General features: G+C 36.4%; 1 protein-coding gene across 4 annotated transcripts in view; it reads left to right on the top strand.

The window, feature by feature from the left end:
* LOC117177684 (SET domain-containing protein SmydA-8-like) overlaps positions 1-15,280 on the top strand; it is a 505,872-nt gene that overhangs the window by 246,857 nt on the left and 243,735 nt on the right. For all 4 annotated transcript variants that reach the window (XM_033368533.1, XM_033368530.1, XM_033368532.1 and 1 more), the window contains one exon: positions 11,593-11,951. In XM_033368533.1, coding sequence (XP_033224424.1) covers positions 11,593-11,951 — 359 coding nt within the window. The remainder of the gene's footprint in view (positions 1-11,592; positions 11,952-15,280) is intronic.

The following is a 15,280-nucleotide window of genomic DNA, read 5'->3' as shown; positions in this document are numbered from 1 at the left end:
CAAGAAAAGAAGAACCTTGATTTTTAAATGCCCTTCAAGATTATTATAACAACTTTTGGAATTTTTTTGAAAAATAGAAGATTTAAATTTTTTACAGCAAAAAATAATGGAAAATAAAAAATTATATTTTGCGGTCAAACTGTGCAAAATACGGCAAAATATAAGTGGACAAAAATTATGCATTTCAAAAAGATCCAGACATATTTTATAAATCACAAAGAACATGAAAAGGGGAATGCAAGAGTCACGGTGGGTTTAAAACTTTAAGATGATCTAAGTAAAAGGAATAAAGTTGTAACAAAGGCACAAGTACCCCGCTACCAGACGGCCCTGTGGGCCTGGAAGAAGGAGTAGGGAACGACACGCCCAGTCTTCGTAAGCATAATCTTGCCCCGAAGGCAAGCCGTTTTGTGTCTTATGCTCACTACACGAAGTATTCGGTTCCATCGTGCACTATCCCGCAACCCCTTGATTTCCCCGACGCCACCAACCCACCAGGACTGCACGCGATCCTCCAGGACTTCAACCTCGATAGCTGTTCTGCAGAATCTTGGCTTCATAGCCCAGATTCAACTCCATCGCTTGCCTGTTCTCGTCTTTGTCACCCGGTTCGAACTGTGGAGAGAAGAGACTGCCTGTAGTCTCCATCGCTGTGAGTTCGTTGAATAAACCATTGTTATTTTAACTCTGTTTGCCCCCATCATGGACTTCACTTATTATTCTCGACTTCCAAATCCTTCCCATCCAGTAATTTGCGAGATCCCTCACAAATTTAGCGTCCTCCTTAAAAACCTACAATCCCTCCAAAAATCCTTCCAAGTACGAGAAGAAGTCAAATAAATTATGAAACTTGTAAAAAATCAAGTTGCATGCATGTGTGCCACTGAAGAACAAAATGTTGAATTTTAGAAAATGCTACAAAAAGAATATTTGGAAACTTTGTTTTTGATTGCGTGAAATTACTTTTTGAAATTTTACGAGAAAAAGTGCGGGTAGAAATGTATTTAGATCGATAAAGTGCGGATAGACTGTTATAAATGTCCGTTAAAATAGTTGGTATACTTCGCGTGTTCACAAGCTCCGCCACCTTTAACAAAATAAAAAATTACCCTGTGAAAAAACGCCTTATCTGTACTCCTTGTAAAATTAGCGAGAAAATAGAATTCACTAGTAGGAATAAACCAGACGGAATAGAAAAAATTATAAAGTAAAAAAAAAACTGGAAAAAAATTGATTAATAAATATGAAAGTTACAAAAGGAAGCGGCGTCAGTAACGAAAATTGGTGCGAAGTAGCAACCAGTGACGTCATATAAACAACCCTAGCGTCCCTCACCCTCAGTGGATACTTCCGCTACGTGGTAAGGCCACGCACACTCCCCAGTAGTAAAAACCGAGACTCTCACCTGAGTGAACGGTGCCGGTTTTTAATCAGCCCTAAGAACCCCTGAGCTAGTCGATAAAAATAGAAAAAGGAAAGATCAAATTGAATGCGTTTCAGATTTGGAAAAATAAAAGTTATTCCGACAATGGAGAATCCGGTAGAAAAGGTCGAAGAAAATAATGATAATACAGTAGCCCAAGAAAATAATGAGATTAGATTAGCTCAAAAATAAGAGTCGTAGAAGATAATGCACAAGCACTGATAATTCATGAAAATACAGAGAGTCAATCAATCGAAAAAAATAATGAAAAACAAGAACTAGGTAGGAATTTTGAATCGATCAGGGTTAGGAAAAAATTAGATTGGGGGTAACAGATAGAAATAAAACAAAAGGTGCAATTCCGAAAATGATGGCTCAAACACAAACGGTGTACAGACAGTACATCAAACGCACACAGACACAACCAAACTATACACATAAATATAGTTGATTTACTATCTCCCAATACTGAAAACACGTTAGGAAATTGAAGAATGGAAGATGAAAATGCTACGAATCTAGAAAATAGCTATCTAGAAACGAATAGGATAGATACAGAAGTAGAAAGTAAAAGAAAAGAACTTGAAAAATTAGAAAAAGAACGAATAGAATCAAGTTGGTTAAAACGCTGAGAAACTCTGAGAAAAGAGAAAGAAAGAGTAGAAAGAGAAAGAGCAGATTGAGCAAGAATAGGTTGCGAAAAATTGCGAATAGAAATAGAAAGGCAAGAAAAAGAAGACGTGAAAATTAGTGTTAAAACGTTTGAAATTGATTCTTTTATAGATAATAATAATGAATTTTTGAATGAGGTACAAGAATTAATAAATTTTGAAGAAAAGAAAAGCGATAGAATTAAAATAAAAGAACTTTCAGAAGAAATAAACAATTTTAATGATAAAATGGATAAAATTTTTAATTCAAGCCAAAATTTATTCAATCAAAGTAATAAGTCGAGAAATATTCAAAATACGGTTTATTTCGACGAAACAGAATTAGATTTTAATAAGAAAAGGCACTCGTTAGCAGGTGCAAGAGAAAGAATAACAATAAATAGAGGCAGCGGTCAAGGGGACGCATACACATTACCGAGACCTGTGCAAAGGCTATCAATTATGCGAAAATCAAATCTACCTCAATTTCAAACAGACTTGCAAGGTAGAATAGGTAGGAGTAGAGGAACCGACAAGGAAAGAGAAGAACTGAATGAAAATAATATGAATGTAATTCCAGCAACTCTCTTTCCATTCAGAATGATTCAGGCACCTTTGAAAATTATGGCAAATTGGCCAATTAAAATTTTAAATAATACAGAATGTAGTCCAACTTATTTCCTAAATAATTTAATAAGATTTAAAAGAGGATATAAAATTAACGACAAAGACATTTGAGAAAATTTAGATGTTATTTTCGAATACGAAGCATTATGCTGGTTTCAAGTAAATGAAAATAATTGGACGCATTTAGATCTATTTATTGAAGATTTTAAAGAAACTTACTTAAATAAAAAAAATACGGAAATCATCACCACGCCCGAGCCTGGAATGGCAATCAACAAAAGACAATTTAGACCGGGGTACCAGAGTTAACAAAATAGACAACAATTCCAACCAAGGTTGCAGAATGGAAATGCTAGATTTTTTAATTGAAGTTTAAAAAATAATAATAATGGTCAAAATAACTCTGGATTACAAAGAAATCCACAATTTAATAATATTTATTATAATAATTTCAGAAACTAGAACCCAGCTGACCAGGTATTAAATGTGATTAATCAGCTGTTGGGAGACACACAGACACGACGAATTAAAAACTCTCTGCAAATTCCAGCGCTTTCATATAACGCAGAAGAAAACAATAATTTAGGCAAAAATAAAGAATTAAAATCAGAAAATAAAAGTCAAAATAAAAACAATGACAAAAACAAACAAAACAAAGATAGGCATAAAGGAGGTGAAGTAGATCTAAAAGCTCTGGATTCCGTGGAACCAAATTCTGTTTATCAAAGTTCTAATTATAGATCACGAGAACCCTTAGCATGCTACAATTGCGGGAAAATAGGCCATTTTCGACGGGATTGTTGGTATAGCTTGGACCAGAGAAAAGAGTACGGTCGCTATTAAAGGAGGAAAATAGCAGACGAAATCAGAGACCACCAGAAAGACTTAACACAGATACAAATGAGATAGACTAAACGAGATTTCACCTTCTGGTTGATTTTTTAAATTATAAATATGAAGTGTTTTTTTGACACCGTTGCAATTCACTCTTAATCCCATTCAAAATAGGTCATACGGAAAAATATTTATTATTCAGACTGGTACCAAATTTAAGATCGATAGGAATAATAGGAAGTGATATGATTAAAAGATTGGGTTTAAAAATGGATTATGAGAAAAAGATTTGCTACCGTGTGAAGTCTCTTTTCCCGTTTAACGACAAACCCGAACCCGACCCCTCCTTACAGGTGAACAACTAGACTCAATACCGCCAGCAACCCAGTCGGCACAGAGAGTGTGGGAGCATAATGCCCCACACCCTAGACCCCACATAGCGAACGACGCAATATTGGAATGTGTCAGCGTGGGCGTACACAGATTAGATAAGCGGGCTAATTAAAATATATAGAAAGAAAGGAAAACAAATAAGGATAGAAACGAAATAAACACGAATATACAGACGAAAAATAAAGATAGGAATTTAGATACAGAATTTAATTGCAATTGCAATGCGATAAGGAGAAAAATGATTCTAAATTAAAGACGGTGTTACATACACAGGAGAAGAAACTTATTCAATAATGGAAAAATTATTCACAATTAGAAAAAGTTATTGGCATAATTTTAGAAATAATGCGGTAATAAATAATAATATTACACGCGTAAAAATAGAAATGAAAAAAATTTTAGAATTTTGCGAGGAAATTCCTGAATACATAGTAGAGTTGAATGAAGCACAACAAGTGCAATTAGAAAATTTAATTAAAAGAAAAGTAATAGAACAGGGAACAGAATTAAAACCAACTCATTTGACTAGCTATAAAATAGATGTACAAGGTCAAGAACCCATTAAGCAAAGATACTAATACGTATCACCAAAAATAAGAGAGTTTATGTACGAGAAAGTAGATAGAATTTTAGAAGAAAAAATAATAGAACCATCGAATAGCGACTGGTCAAACCCAATTGTTTTGATAAAAAACCTAATGGCAAATATAGATCCTGTTCAGATTTTAGAAGAGTAAATAAAATTGCTAAAAAATACATATCCAATTCCAATAATGTCTGAAATATTAGACATAGTGAGATCAGCAAGATACATGTCTAAAATCGATCTTCGTTCAGCATATTATCAGATGCCGTTGGACGAGGAATATAAACCGATAACAGCTTTTATTCTACTGAGCAAAAAAATGTATCAGTTTATCAGGATGCCATTTGGATTAACAATTGCTCCTCCTGCATTCCAGCGCCTTATGGACAGAATAATAACACCAGAATTAAAGCCGCATGTATTCTGTTATCTCGATGATATAATTGTAGTCTCAAAAAATTTTGAAGAATATTTATAACCCTTCAGTAGCCCTCCCTTCTAAAGCCCTTCCGAGAATTGAACCTGCGCCACAGGTAGATGTAACAGGAGCTGTGCGGGGTGCGCAGGATCCACGGTTGTCACGCAAGCGAGCACTCAAGCTTAACAGACGAAAGCGGAGCGGGCAGGTTTAACAATAGGTTTGGATAAATGTGAATTTGGATGATCGAAAATAAAATATTTGGGTTGCAAAGTAAATGAAAAGGGATTACAAGTTGATGAGGAAAAAATCAAACCAGTTTTAAATTTTCCAAGGCCTAAAACAATTAAACAAGTTCAAAGACTGATAGGAATGGCTTCTTGATATAGAAAATTCATCCCAAAATTTGCTGAAATAATAGAACCATTACAAAAGGTTTTAAAAAAGGAAGTAAAGTAGGAATGGGCTGACAAACAAGAACAGGCATTTACGACAATTAAACGCTCACTAACGACCGCACCAATTATAGCCTGTCCTGATTTTGGAAGTCATTTTTAACTTGAAACTGATGCTAGTGACATAGGATTAGGAGCTGTTTTAACACAAACTATAAACGGCAAAAATTATGTAATAGCGTTTGCGAGTAGAGATATAAATGGGACAGAACGTAAATATTCGGCCTCAGAATAAGAATGTTTAGCAGTAGTTTGGGCTATTAGAAAATGTAGACCATACTTGGAAGGTTATTCTTTTAAGGTTATCACAGATCATATTGCATTGAAATGGTTGCACAATTTAAAAAACCCAACAGGCAGATTAGCAAGATGGGCTTCAGAATTATTAGAGTACGATTACGAAATTATGTACAGAATGGGAAGTTCAAACCATTTCCCAGATACATTATCAAGAGCAAAGGAAAATAAAATAAAAGTTTCTAGTATTTTATCAATTGTGGTTGAAAACAAAGAAAAAGATTTTAAAGAAATCGAGGATAATTGGTATAAAAATAAAATGATTCAGGTTAAAAATTAGCCATAAGAAAATAAAAATTGGAGAAGACGCGTAATCAATTGTATTTTTGTAGACCCGACACTTTAAAATCAAGCTTAAATTCAGATAGCAACCCGTGGAAACTAACAATACCAAAAGAACTAAGAGAACAAGTTTCAATTGAAAATCATGATATTAAACATGCAGTTCACTTAGGTATGGGAAAAAACGTATGCAAAAATTTCCGAAAATTATTTTTCGCCAGGAATGTATTCTGAAACTCTTAAATATGTGAAAGAATGCGTTATTTGTCAAAGAATAAAACCAAACGCAAATAACCAGATAGGTTTGATGGGAAAGCGAATAATTGAAGAACCATGGATAGTGGTAGCATCTGATAAGATGGGTCAACTGCCAATGACAAAATTGAAAAATTAATACATTTTAGTGTTTGTTGATATGTTTACAAAATGGGTGGAAATAATTCCAGTAAAAAATAAATTATCGCCAAAAGTTCAAAAAGAATTTCATAAACGTATAATTTCGAAATGGGGAACGCATAGAGTACACAGCCACACAAAAAAAGTGTGCGGATCTAGTAACAAGACACACGTATTCCCATAGATTTTGGGGAGCTGAATTCATATTCGGTATCAAAAATCAGCCATCATGTCATGGTTGAGTCATAACCTCAAAAAATGACGAAAAATCATGCACTGAAGCAAATAAATTTCAAAATAATGCCAGTGATGCAAATTTTCACTTCAAACACATGTTGACAACTGTGAAGGTTCAACCCTTGTCTGATATCAACTTATTTAACATAACTTTACCCAACAGAACCTCACCTCACCTAACCTGAATTAACAGAGATTTATTGAACTACACGTAAAGCTCTGGAAGCATATTTTCCCAGTAGCAAATGTGTGCTTCATCGAATGGGTCAACTCGAGCCTAACCTAGAAATAAATCTAACCTAGCCTAATCTAACCTAACCTAACCTCACGAAACGCAATTAAACTCATCTTAAACGTAAGCGTAACCCTTGCATCGTTCCTTCAAAGAAAAAAGGACACGTTATAGCAGGCAGAAAATAGACTGAAGTAGGTCTATAAATCAATTTAATTACGACAAAAAGCAAGATAAAATGTAAACACGAAAGATAGTACAAATATATCCCTTAAGTTTAAGAAAAGCAGAAAAAGAAAAAATTTGAATAAAACTCTTATTCAAATGAGTAATGTGCATCTAAATTTTTCACCACCTGTAGTACAATGAAATGGATTTTATTGTGTTACAGCGGGAACACTTAAGTTAAGTTGTGTTGCGTTAAGCAAAATTTCGTTAGGTTCTGTTGAGTTAGATTCGTTTGTAGGTTAAGATCGAGTTAACCTATTAAATATAGCACACATTTGAGACTGAGAATCGTACGCTTACATAGCTACACGTGTGGTTGAATTTCATTCGGCTAGGTAAGGTTAGGTCAGGTTTTGTTAAGTTAGGATAGGTTAAACCTCTATGTAGGTTAAGCCCAAGTTGATTTAAACGGTACCGCAAACACAACGGGACAAGACAATCAGTTTAATTGTGTTTCGTAAGGTTAGGTTAGGTTAGGCTAGGTTAGATTTATTTCTAGGTTAGACTCGAGTTGACCCATTCGATGTAGCACACATTTGCTACTAGGATAATATGCTTCCAGAGCTTTACGTGTAGTTCAATAAATTTCTGTTAATGCAGGTTAGGTGAGGTCAGGTTCTGTTAGGTAAAGTTATGTTAAATAAGTTGATATCAGACAAGGGTTGATCCTTTACAATTGTCGACATGTTTTTGAAGTGAAGATTTGCATCACTGGCATTATTTTGAAATTTATTTGCCTCAGTGCATGATTTTTCGTCATTTTTTGAGGTTATGCCTCAACCATGACGTGATGGATAATTTTTGATACCGAATTTGAATTCAACGCCCCAAAATCCATAGGAATACGTGTGTCTTGTTACCAGATCCGCACACTTTTTTGTGTGGCTGTGATATTATTCACAGATAACGGAAAAGAATACGTAAACAAATCAATAATTAATTTAGCAAAAACATTTGGTATTAGACATTCGAAAACTCCTAAATGTCATGCACAGGCAAATCCAAATGAAAGGTGTAATAGGTCAATTAAAACGGCAATTAAAGCGTATTTAGAAAAGGACCATAAGACATGGAACGAAAATTTAGATGATTTGCAATTTGCTTTAAATACAAGTAAACATTCTTCCACAGTATTCATACTAGCTTTTTTAATTTTAGGTAGAGAGCTACAACCTATGCAAGCATTAAATGAAGATTTAGACGGAAAAAGCGAAATAGAATTTCAAGAATCAGAAAAATATGCAGATAGAATGCGAACATTAAAAATAATTGGAGAAGAGGTCATTAAAAATTTAGATACCGCAAATGAAACGCAATCTAGATATTACAATCTTAGACGTAGGGCCATATGTTTTAATTCAAAATTTTCTTTGGGATGGCGTGCGTGTTAATGATTTGATTTTTACATAACTGAGAAAGAAAAAAAATAACACCAACACATACACCAAAAAATAGACAGAAAAAACAGAAATAAATACTTATTTCCAGAAATGGACCAACCACTTGCATTCAAGTGTAAGGACTACCGTGCCGAACTAATCAGCAAGAAAGATATGCGAAGAAGGCGGCAAGGAAAAGAAAAGAAGAAAAATTAAAGGAAGAGAGAATTAGAACCACATGGTTCTGGGTTTGACCAGAACCAGATATATAAAATGAGGTTGGATCGAGATAAATAATGATGAGTGAGACGTGGGTGGATGGCAAAGAATGGAAATGCTTGAAAAAAATATTACCGAAAGCATATGAGTGAAAGATGCAAGCAGCAAGAAAGGAACACGTGAAAGGGAGAGGAATGGGTTGCACGCTGTCAGGGCTAAAAAAGGAACTAGTAGTAGAGGAAGAAAAGAGAAAGTATATAGAAGAAAAGGATGGAACAATGGTTAGAAGAATAAAATAAGGAAAAGTTATTGTGGATGTAGTATGCGTGTACAGAAGAAGAGGAGAAGAGGGAGGATGGAGAGCAATAAGGAAATGGACAGAGGAAGGAGGAGAGGCTGGTCCTAATAGGAGGGGATTTGAATGCTTGGACCCGGTAACAAGAGGGAGAAGTATGGGAAAGAGAAAAGGAGGTATTTCTAAAAAAATCGATGGTTAGAATAGAAGTGGGCAACATGGTAAGCTCAGAACACTTTCCAGTAATCGCGACAATTAGATGTGGCGACTGAAAGGACAGTAGGGGCAAATGAAAAGAAAAGAGAGGAAATAAAGTAAAAATAGGCATTTGGAGAGAGAAAAAGTTGAGAGAATTTAGAAAAAAAAAGAAAACGAGAAGATAGGGGGTCTGGAAGAAGAAGGAGTTGACAACTGCTAGAAAAACTTGAAGGAGCAATAGATAAGGTAAGGGAAGAGATGAGGCCGAGCGAAAAAGAAGAAGGGTTTAAGAGTGGTTGCTGGAACGATGAATGCTGGGAAAGTAAAGATAGGATGAAGGAGAATGTAAGGAAATCGAGGAAAGGGAAAAAGGAAAAAGGAGAACTCAAGAGGGGAAAGAGGGAACACGAAAAAATGATAAAGGAGAAAAGACAGAAGGAGAAAGATAGGTATATGGCAGAGGTAGAGTAGACCGCAAAAAAAGGGAGAGGATGGGAAGAGATAAATAGGGAACGAGGAGGAAGGAAGTGTATAAATGAAGAAATAGGAATGAAAGAGTCGACGAAGCACTTCAAGGAACTGCTAGGAGAAGCGGAATATGAAATAAAGGGAGAAGGAAGAAAAGTGCTCGATGAGGACAAGAAAATTGAAAACGAGATTTGTAGGGATGAGGTGAATAAGGCGATTGCAAGGTTGAAAAAGAACACGGGAAGATGGCTTGGAAAATTAAGCACTGAAATATGGAGGAATAGAGATAAGGGAAGATATGTGGAGGATATGTAACAAGATATGGAAAGGAGAAGGGTGGCCGGAGGAGTGGAAAACAGGGCTGGTAATACCAAGTTATATGCCAGGTTATATGGTTGCCCAGGTTATATGCTCAGAAAAGAAATAGGACGAGAAATGATGGTGCTGAGGTAAGTGAAAAGAACTTGGAACTTCGAAGAGAAAGTAAAAAGGGAAGAGCGAAGCAAAATTGCAGAAGCGTGTGCTCGCGAGGTCATGAATAAAGAAAGGAGTGGGAGAAAATAGAGGGAAAGATAACGGCAAGGCAAGGTGAGGCAAGGAATAGAGTAGTGAGATTCAGAATGGGAGAGGGTATAAGAGCATGCAGGCATTGGATGAATGAAGAAAAGAATGTTTGCGGAGTATGTAAGTATGAGCAGGAAATATGGTTGCATGTGTTAAAGAGGTGTACAGGGCACGAAGGGAAGGGGAGAGTACAGAAGAGAGAATTAAATGGATTCTAAATGAAAATGGTCAGGGGAGGAATGGATGAAGAAGCTAGAAGATCAGAGGGAGAGAGAGAGAGAGAGCTGGTTGCACAGAATATTAGGAAAAAAGTCAAAAAATTACTCCGAAAGGAGAGTTACGAAGTAGTGTTGCGAACTAGAGTCCAAATTTAATATTAATAATGGGAAGAGGAAATGGAAAGCCAGGGCAAAATCGCAAGCGTTTAGAAATAATAATAATTTAAGACTGTATGAAGCGAATAGTTCGTAAGATAGTATAAGGCTTCTTTGTAAGAATACTTTTAATGGTTGTGTAAAGACTCTCGAACCCGTGAAAGGGAGAGAGTATAAACGAATGAAGAACAAAACAGCAAATTAGCTTTGTCAAATTAATACCCAGAAAATGAGAAGAAAATAAAATATAAATTATGAGACGAAACTGAAATTTATAATTAGCAGTCTTTAAATTTGTCTCCAGAAAGGTAATAACTCTTCAAATCCATTACAAAATTTAAAAAAAAAACGATATGCTTGAAATGATATATTGACCTCTATTTCAACAAAGTAAGCACCCGTATGGAATAAAAAGTGAAATCAGATTAGCCTTAAAATTTAAGAACTCTCAATGCGAAAAATTTGGTTGTATCGAAATTTATATTTAGGCGAATTCATAAACTTAAAATTTTTAGATAAATTTTCAGAGAGCCCATTTTGTATCATTATAATTGTAAGTTTGGTACATTCTGCGAAGTTGATCGAGCACACGCATTGTTTAAATCGAAGATAGATTCCTTTTCTAACAAGCAGAAACAGCAATGGGTTTTCGCTTGGACCAAGAGATAATTATTATCCACCCCTACACACAATAAAAACCAACTGTACGTGAACAAATAATAACCTTTACATTTAGTAAGCAATACATACGCACTTGCGCATAAAGTATCTTCCGAATCATTTCGAATTTTATGGAACTTCGTACTCTAGTTCATATAATGCAGTGCGTTAAAAACTGACTCAGTATCTTTAAATTAATTTCTACGAATCTTTTAAAGACTTTTGATTGATTTATGGTGAAATAAGTTTCGAAATTTTTTATTATTCTTATTATCCTCTACTCTTGAATTAATTACATAAACTTGATATTTTCCTGTGTATGTTAACTTGTCAACAATATAAAGCTAATATTTAAATATAATTGCCATTTTGCACAGTGAATGCAACGGCTCTATGCTTCCGAAGACGTTCATACTACATAATGAAGAACGGCCTGATTATATTTGTCATACATGTAACTCTTCAATATCGTGGCGTATGGTAGAACAAATAACGGACAAAATAGGAGTAGATTTGTCCCAAATGAGAAAAGGGGATGTACAAGCTTGTAAAACTTTCATTCATCAGCACGCGAAGACACTTCATGAGAACCATTTTTACATGACGGATGTAAAATTAGCCTTATCACAGCTAATAGGTCAACAGGAAAAATTGTCAACAATCGATATTGAGATGCTCAGTGAAAAGATTTTACTTTGTAAAAAGCTTGACGAATTGCTTCGAACTATAGCACCTGGTAAGAATATATTAATTTTCTAATAGTTTATAAATATTCTTGTGAGCATAACCAAAACTCCTTCTAATGTTTATTAGCTTTTTAGAAAAGCTTAAATTTGATGTGAGGGTTCTACCTACAACAGCATTTACCAAATTACCGTTAAGCTGCCCCAGTGTCAGCCCGAACAGGGTGGGAAGCTAGCCAACCATATAATAAACGATGAATAAATATGCTAAAACTGTATCAAAAATGTTTTAACCGCGAATGCTTTGGCATCAATATGCATCGTCAAATATAGTATTTAATAATTAAAAAATCGCAAAAAATAACATTCAATTAGTAATTGAAATAAACATGGACCCTAGGAGTACAAAATTCACCTAAATTGAGATAACACACACCCACAAAAAATTTTTTTCTTGTTTGGGATGCCCTTAATCCCCTTAATCTGTTAACATTATAACCTCATGACTCGATAATCTTGTTTGGGAAAACAGAACAATCTCGTCAGTTTTTCTTGTGCAACATAGTCATCTCAACGTCATTAAAGCCAGGATAACGATTTAATTTATTGTTTTGAACTCTCTTGTCTTCGAAAGATCTGTGCAATAGATTTTCTCTCCGCTTCTTTCCACTGTGAACACTCTCCCTTTCAAGCATCCAACAGAAATCTGCCATCATATTCGTATACCTTCCACCCAGTAAAAAAACAATATAAGGATGCCCTAGAGACCTCTTTGGGACATCCCTAAGATGTCTTTTATAACATATCTTTTGGTCATCCTAGGCATGCTCTTAAAGCATCTAATGTCAGTACAAAAGATGTCCCGAGAACGTCCATGTCTTTAGGATGTCTTTAGGTCATCTTTAGGACTTTGGACGTCTTAGAGACATTGATTGGGCTGACATAAAACGCCTTAGGAATGTTCCAAGGACGTTCTTAGAATTTCCATAGTTTTGTAGCCACTGGGTACCTTGGTAACGTCTTTCCATTTCCTTGCTATCTTGATGGAAGCGTTCTGCTTGTTTCTCACTGTAATCTCCAAAAGTTTCTAGAAAGTATTCCAGTTGGGAATCAAGGAAGTGTAGCCCGTAAATGATCAAGCAACCCATTTTTTTGTAGTTTTTGAGCAAGTCAGACACCAATTTCTTGTAGTTGTCACTCTTTTGATTGCCTAAGAAATCCTCAACCACAATCTTGAAGACTCCTCTTTTTAATTCTTTTTCAATCCCTTTCTTTCAATTCTTTAATTCTTTCAACTTCGCGCTCGATGAAGCTGGGGATCGTTTGAATAAATAAACAAAACATTTTTCTTTCATATCCACAGCTTCTACGAACTGTTTCATCAAATCGAGTTTGATGTGTAAAGGAGGAAGCTGAATTTTAGCCGGCTCAATCAAAGGTTTGTTAACAAGATTTTTTGATCCAGTTTCTATACGTTCTCGAGCGGGTCAATCTTTCTCAACGTAGTGATTCTTGCGATTCCTGCTATCCCACAAGGACCTTTCCGTCTTCTTTTGTACGCGGCAGGGCACCCACCTTACCTTTAGTTCTCCTGCATGGCTACTTTTGAAGTATCTTTTAACGGCCGCTTCCACCTCCTCCGAATCGATGGTTGGGCCGAGGTATAAGACCTCGACCTCTGTTCGGAGGTTCTTCTGTTGCAGGACCAAGTTCCACAAGAAACTCTCCGTTTCTGGTTTGCCTAACACCCTTAATTTTTACTTCAATGGCGCTAGACTCAACCGTTTGCTTGAGGTTCCTTAGGACCTCTTCGTAACTCATACCCTCGGCTCGTTTGATTAAGACCGCCTCGGGTCAAGCTCGCCGCTGTGTCTTTTTCTGCGTCTTTCTTAAAGCAGGTTTTTCCTCCTCTTTCTTGCCTGAAGTTCACAACTCACGTTTCCCAAGTTGGGGAGCGAGAGTTTCCACGGCTTCTTCGGTCTGAGTCCCGCTGAGACCATTTCTCCCTCATTTCTCGTATGACACCCTTTAACTCCTGTATGAGATCCAATGTCTCAGTGAAGTATAATTCCACGTCTCCAATATCCACTCTTGTTTGGTTGAATAGCTGCTCCTCAGTTATTTCCCCCTCCTCATACTGCTCCTCACTTTTACTTCAATTAAGGATTTCAAGATTTGGCTTCATAGTTTTCCAATGAGCAACTAGGAAAGTAAAGGTCCGCCTCGCAGAGCCCCGCATGCGGGGTAAGGTCTATATACTCTAGAAGAGGACCAGGTATCCTAGAGACACCGTTTGCGACACCACTCCCTGGTGCCACTTAGTCCTCTGCATGGTTGTTTATACCTTGAATTGAGGATCTTAGCGTGTTTGGTCCGCAGGGCCTATTTTATTTCAGCACGACCCTCTGTTTTCAGCAAGCATTCCCCTATCCGCCACCCGGGGACTACCCACTAAACCTTAATTGCTTTCCTACAAACCCATGTTCCTGGAACACGCGTCACAAAGGAAGCACTGCGGGTTGCTAAAGCATTCCACAGCCTTGTGGCCCTCTGCACTGCATGTCTGCCATGCCTTAGTCCTTTCCGGACATTTACAGTTTGCTGCCACTATTTCCAAATCACCGAAGTATTTTTAGACGGCCGCCTTCACTTCATCGAGATCATGCGTTGTGTCGATGCCTATGACCTCGACTTCCATGCGTGGGACAAGCTCACGCACGAAATTGTCCACACCGACGACCTGCCTATTAGCTGACGACAGCTTTGATCTGCCGTCTTCTGAAGGCCCCATCATAATCAGGATCTCATATTTCATTGTATCCTTGACTACCCTGATTTTTACACCAAGGGAGTCAGGTTTAATCTTCTGTTTCAGGTCCTTTAGCACGTCATGGTAGCTTAGACCCTCGGCCGGTTTGATCAAAACCGCCTTAGGTCGGGTTCGCCTCTGCACCTTCTTCTGATTACTCTTGCCCTTGAAAGCAGGGTCTGCCTCCTTATCCGCCTTTTTCGGGTAGAAATTGACAGTACCCATGAACAGGTGCTTTTTTAGTAGGTATAGTTTTCAAAATTTGAGAATTTCCTATAATAAGGTACTCGCAAACTGATTTTCATCGGTACCTCAGAGAAAATGCTTCTTTGCATTTCGTTTAATTAAACCGTTTAAGGTTTTTAAATCCTACCACTCTTTTAGATGGTTTATATCTCACAAGTTATATAATTTAATTCTAAAAATTGTTTATTGTATTACTTAATATCAAATTTCATTACGCTAGTGTGTCGTTATATTTTATTTATAATGATATTACTCTACTCACACTATTGGTATTGGTATTTGGTATTGAATTGGTGGGCCTGGGAGCCCACATAATATAGTGCTATA

Source organism: Belonocnema kinseyi, chromosome 8 (assembly GCF_010883055.1).
Source record: "Belonocnema kinseyi isolate 2016_QV_RU_SX_M_011 chromosome 8, B_treatae_v1, whole genome shotgun sequence".
In the NCBI taxonomy this organism is placed as follows: Eukaryota; Metazoa; Arthropoda; class Insecta; order Hymenoptera; family Cynipidae; genus Belonocnema; species Belonocnema kinseyi.
Note: the sequence above shows the minus strand (reverse complement) of the source record. Positions and strands in the feature narration are given on the sequence as shown.